The sequence below is a fragment of the Pinus tabuliformis genome, chromosome 3_2 (assembly GCF_031772625.1).
Source record: "Pinus tabuliformis cultivar Carrire ecotype Pingquan chromosome 3_2, CPIR1, whole genome shotgun sequence".
Taxonomy (NCBI): domain Eukaryota; kingdom Viridiplantae; phylum Streptophyta; class Pinopsida; order Pinales; family Pinaceae; genus Pinus; species Pinus tabuliformis.
Window position 1 is genome coordinate 574486783 of NC_142302.1, and position 5505 is coordinate 574492287.

The 5505-nt window shown below is 38.3% G+C and overlaps 1 protein-coding gene across 1 annotated transcript; it reads right to left on the reverse strand.

Annotated features, from left to right (window-relative positions):
- Positions 1-706: 706 nt before the first annotated feature.
- Positions 707-1696, reverse strand: LOC149181838 (uncharacterized). The gene is made up of 3 exons (XM_089414337.1): positions 1043-1696; positions 849-924; positions 707-765 (listed from the first exon to the last, which is right to left on the reverse strand). Exons 1-3 carry the CDS (start codon positions 1694-1696, stop codon positions 707-709), a joined length of 789 nt encoding a protein of 262 aa, XP_089270463.1.
- Positions 1697-5505: the final 3809 nt, after the last annotated feature.

A 5505-nucleotide genomic window follows, 5' to 3' on the forward strand; every position in this document is an offset into this window, starting at 1 on the left:
AGGTTAAAATAGCTGGGAATACAACAATAAAGTGAATTAGAATTTTTTATGAAATTCACGTATATAAATAATATTGCAAAAATAGATCGATCCGTTTTAATTATATAACCGTCATCAATAATATTACAAAATAGATTGATACTGAAATTTTGATATTTATAATCCCATTACCAATTTATATTCATTGAAGAAAACTTAACGAAACGTGCTAAGTTGTCCTCTTTTTATTTAGTTCGGTTCCTCGATTCACATAAAATGACATAAATAACTTTCATATAATTTTGATATGATATATAATTAAAAAAAATATTCATCACCAAATGAAGCCGATCCTAATATCAATATAAAACTAAATTATTCAGTAGTTTGAAAGCCTTTCACTTCTGCATAAAGTTAAATGGTATTTTAAAGCTAGGGCTTTTAGATGTTACATAACTAATAGTAAAAAGGCATAACATCCGATGTCATATTACCAGGCAAAGATGGAGGAATACATAACTCGAAAATTAAAACCTAACATAATACTACTACCACCCACTAGGCCTCGTAGCCACTGTAACCTAGTGCACCTTATTCTACATACGAACTATGGATTACGCAGCAGACTACTCGCTATCATATTCTTTTGATTAAATACCATTTTGAGAAGATATCTTATATGATCAGGTGTTCAAAAGTTTGTAGCTCGTTAGTCATTCAGTGTCCGTTACATCCTCCAGCCTGCAACACCAAAAGACATGGCTCTTGTGTCAACATCAACATATCCTGACAATCAAGATCGTAAGGCAAACAACACATATCCTTTGGTAAATTATGGACTTCAAATCACCGTTAACTTCGTCGTCTACTTTTGGAGACGACAGAACCGAAAACGTCGTTCAAAGGCGTTGTGGAAACCAGAGAAGCCCAAAGCAGCTCCAGTGCCTAATAAACAAGAAGTTGTCATTCCCTTGCCATTAAAATTTAACAGCATTATGAGCACAAACTATTTAACAGCATTGTGAACACAAACTAAATATGAATAAGTATAGTATCTCGTCACCTCATTGGGACCGACACTCGCATTTCGTTCCACCAATTCGGATAAATCTTTGACATTGAGCTTATTGAGCATGTTAAGGCTGGTGATGGCTGATGAGGGAGAGATCTCTAAGTCATCAGTGATCGTGAAGGTAACCGTCTCCTTCACATAACCTCCCCCACCGCTTCCACCTCCACTGATTCCTCCGATATTGCTACTATTTCCCATGGAAGGATTTTTCAGTTGCACCTTATGACACATAAATCCGCCGCAGAAGCAGCGGCCGCCAGACTGAGTGGTGCTCATATCGTGAATAACATCCAAATAAACACCGCGTGCAGCACCGCAAACGTAGTAGACAATGGGAGCGGACTGTAGTCTAAGGATGTCATTAGAATGGGAAAACATAACTTTTGGCTCCAGTAAGTGGGATTTCTCGGTATTCATTAACAGAGTTTGGAGCTTTTCTACGCTGTTGTAAAGGTTTTTAAGGCAGCCGATATTCTTTGCGCGATTCAACGCTGAAAGCAATTTGATAACAGAAGCGGTTGGCAACGTGAGAAAGCTGAAGAGAAGATCTACAAAATCCTTTCCTGCCTCTGCATACAATATCTTTCCACTTTTCTTGTTCGCTAGAAGCCTTACATTCATGCAACTAACAGTTTTACTTGCCATCTTGATCACTTAAGCTTCAAAGCAAAACGTGATTATAGAGTTGTACTAACATCTATTTAAAGGCGAAGATGCTGGCACCGTGGCACATTACCAAAAGGTAAAGACATTCCATTCGGGCTTCAATTACTTTGTGGACGATGCGACCAATCATCATTTTAGATTTTTGATTACGATCACAGATTTGCGAATTTAATAACACTTACGTGGATAGTTGACAGCCTTCTTTTTAATTCAATGTTTAATTATGTGAAACAATCTGCAAAACGTTTTATGAATTACCATTTAATAATAGTCAAGGGTCAGAAACAAAAGCTTGGCCCTCCTCGTTACTGTACCACATGTGGACTGCCTGTTGCTAATGCTTTAGATACTCATTTAAGCTGTCCAATCTCCATCTCACAAACTAAAAAGAATGGCTTTTGATTTAAATGAAGTTGCAGTCAAATCTCCATCTCACAAATGCAGCTGTATGAAAAAAATATAGAAGCACATATGAGCCCTGCATGTCCTTGACCTCATCCAACAAACTATATAATTCCAAGTCAGTTCTCTTCCTCTCTTAATTCGATGGAAAATGAGGTTGAGAAACCATATGACCAAAAAATGCAGTGATAGGCTTTTGTGTATGAAAATGCAGTGATAGGCTTCTATGTTGAATGAACGAACATACAGAAAATAAAGGTAAGAGTGGAGGCAGTCGCCATCACATAAAAATAAGGTAAGAGCGGAAGGAAAGGTAGACTAAAATGTTCATTACTGTCACCTCCTTAATCCATATAATGCATGAATTGGATTAATTCGTTAGCAATATATTAATGCGAGGCCAAATGTCGGCGAGTGTATGTCATGAGCTCGAAGGGAAAGAGAGTTTTTGAAGCTTTTTAGGTCATAATTATTCAATCGGCATATTAATTTACCCACCAATAATATTTACTTGCATTTATTCACCATATTTTATCTAACACCCGTCTACCATCAAAAGCTATTCAGCATATTTTGTGCATTAAATGCGCGTTGTCTATTTGAAGTCACTTCAAATAGACAGAATCTGCAATATCTACTGCCAGGCGATCTGCAATATCTACTTTAATTCATACCAAATATTATTGGAAAAAATACGTTTCCGATGAAGAATCCAAAATCCAATCCAACGGCAGTGATATGGCCGTCAAAAACGTAAGTATGAATGTGAACCATTCTTTTGAATGGGGAAGGTTCATCGTGAACAAATTTCTCACCTTTTTTAAAAGATATTTCAACGAGTTATAATTTCATAATTGCCCACTATGAGTTGGTGGGCAATTTTATTTTGTCAACCTTTTAGAATAAAATCTTTTTTATAAACCCTCTATGAAATATGCTAGAAAACATACTTGTGTTTACCTCAATTGTCTTAACGTGTCATAAAGGATAAAATTCGATTACTATAATTTTTCTTCCCAAAATTAAATCTCACCTATAACAAGTATATTAAATAATTTTACTTAATATCATTTTAGGAACCTCCACTTGGTACAAATTCCCAAGCCATACAATGCCAATAACACTAAGTAACAATAACTTCACTGAAAATAAGTACTAATTTTATAGATACCCTAAATGAAAGTAATACAGTCTGTTGATCCAATAATAAGTATTTCTCGGACACACACAACTCAAAACACTTATGCTTTGTTCTGTGCAAATGTGCAGACAAAGAAATCTACGCCAATCCCTGTAATGCATCTGATGTGAGGGAAATGTCAAGATTATGTGTTGTTTACATCTCCAACTCAAGACATCTAATTTCACAACTAAACCATAAAAATATATAATACCTCTATTTCGTGGGATTGGGACTCACAATTGGTATACAAGACATTTGAAGTAAAAGAAATTTAATTTCTACACTATTAGACAACTAATCATCGAGATTAAGCTTGGTTAGTTTGAGTAGCTATTGGAGTTTAAGAAGACCCGAAAACTAATTCAATTGTTTCTTGTATGTATTAATATGTACACATTGTACATCATTGATTGAGATCAACTAATATACGTTTGAGTTTGGTTTCCATTTTGTGTGTCTTACAGTGGCATTAGAGAGGGTAGTTCATCCATCCTATTAATTGTGCCACTAGTTTTGTGGCCATCCAGAGCATTGGGCCAGAGATTTTGGAGGAGATTCTCAGCCGACCTATTATGCCAGCACTGACATCTTTATGGCTCCTCGTTGTGTGTGTTGGTGACTGAAGTATTCAAACAAGAGGGGAAAACAATGTGATTTACCAAAAGACTGCCAACATTTTTGTATAATGAAGACTGCGAACTCTGCCAAAATATGGTTGATCTCGTGAATGTAGGACTACAAGAAACAAAATCAGTATGAAGCTTATTTCTGCATGAAGGCAGTGTGAAAATTAGGCATAGTGCGTGAAGAACACAGATAAAAAGAAAAAGGAAGGCAGTGTGAAAATTAAGTAGTGTATAAAGAACACACATAAAAGGAAAAGGGATGTCATGAAAGGGAGCTTGGTTTGGTAGGTGAGATAAGTATGACAATGATATTTGCATTGGATGGTAATACGCTACCAATCGAACTATGACATCCCCTGTCTGGGATAAAAAGAGAGCTGTTGAGATTCGAAACTAGGGGAGGGACGCCATTACCTGTGCGCCCTCCCCTCCACCTGGCGGACAAGCACGTTGCAGGCACGTGGCCTCGTACGACACCACGCCAACTCAATCCGCCACCTGTTAAGGAACGTGTCAAGGGTTTACACTTTATTTAACGACCATGGAGGGGCTCATTTCCGCCTTTACCGCGCGATGTATGCTCCGACTGTGGGTTTTCTGTTCGGGTCCGGTGGTTGTTCGAAGCCCTCCGCCGATGATGGCGCGGGAGGGCTCCATTACCTGTGCATGATGTCCGCCATTGTTGAGCTCATGTCCGCCAATTGCTGTTCAGCCTGGACCGCCGGTGGTTTAGGGTTTCCTGGGTGGTTGTTTAATTCGCACTATTTTCCCGCCAATTGTTGTTTAGTCTGGACCGTCGGTGGTTTAGGGTTTCCTGGGTGGTTGTTTAATTCGTGCTATTTGCTGTTTGGGGAGGAGCCAGTACCAATTTACAGGTAACTGCAAATTTCGGTGGTATTTGTGTGGTTTTTTGGGTTTTTTTCTTCTGCATTTGCTCATTTGTTAATTTTTTCCAATTGTTGCAGGTGTGGCAGGTCCGGCGAGCACTGGAGAAGGTCCGCCGAATGTGTGGCGAGCTCTGGACTGATGGCTTCTATCCGGTAGGATTTTTATCCTACCAGCCATTTTCTGAAGTGTTTTTCAACACCTCTCACCGTGTGTTTCTCAACACCTCACCTCGCTTATTGGAAGTTTTGTTGTAGCTTTTCGGTGTTAAGGTCTTGTGCTTTTTTCGGTGTTAAGGTCTTGTGCTTTTTTCTAATATAATGGTAGCCCTCTGGTTTTGTTGAATGTATAATTTATTAGCTGCTTTGTTAAAGGGTTTAGGGTTTTGGATTCTAATGGCAGCTTGGTTTTGGTTGCCATCTCCAAAGCTTGCAGCTAGTGTGAGACTCGGAACATACGGAAATGATGTTGTAGCTTTTCGGTGTTAAGGTCTTGTGCTTTTTTCTGATATAATGGTAGCCCTCTGGTTTTGTTGAAGGTATAATTTATTAGCTGCTTTGTTGAAGGGTTTAGGGTTTTGGATTCTCATGTGTATATTTCTTAATAGGAATTGTAAATTCTCTTCCGAGGCCAAGATATGCTATTTTTACTACACCTCTTCGCGTATCCACCAGGAGATTGTGAGGCTTCAG

What these genes read in the sequence shown, in the direction of transcription:
- LOC149181838 (XM_089414337.1), bottom strand. Translation starts at nt 1,696, where the DNA reads ATGGCAAGTAAAACTGTTAGTTGCATGAATGTAAGGCTTCTAGCGAAC. An exon ending in CGAGTGTCGGTCCCAATGAG is followed by an intron (nt 925 to 1,042) that starts GTGACGAGATAC and finishes CTTGTTTATTAG; the next exon opens with GCACTGGAGCTGCTTTGGGC. An exon ending in CGGTTCTGTCGTCTCCAAAA is followed by an intron (nt 766 to 848) that starts GTAGACGACGAA and finishes CTTGATTGTCAG; the next exon opens with GATATGTTGATGTTGACACA.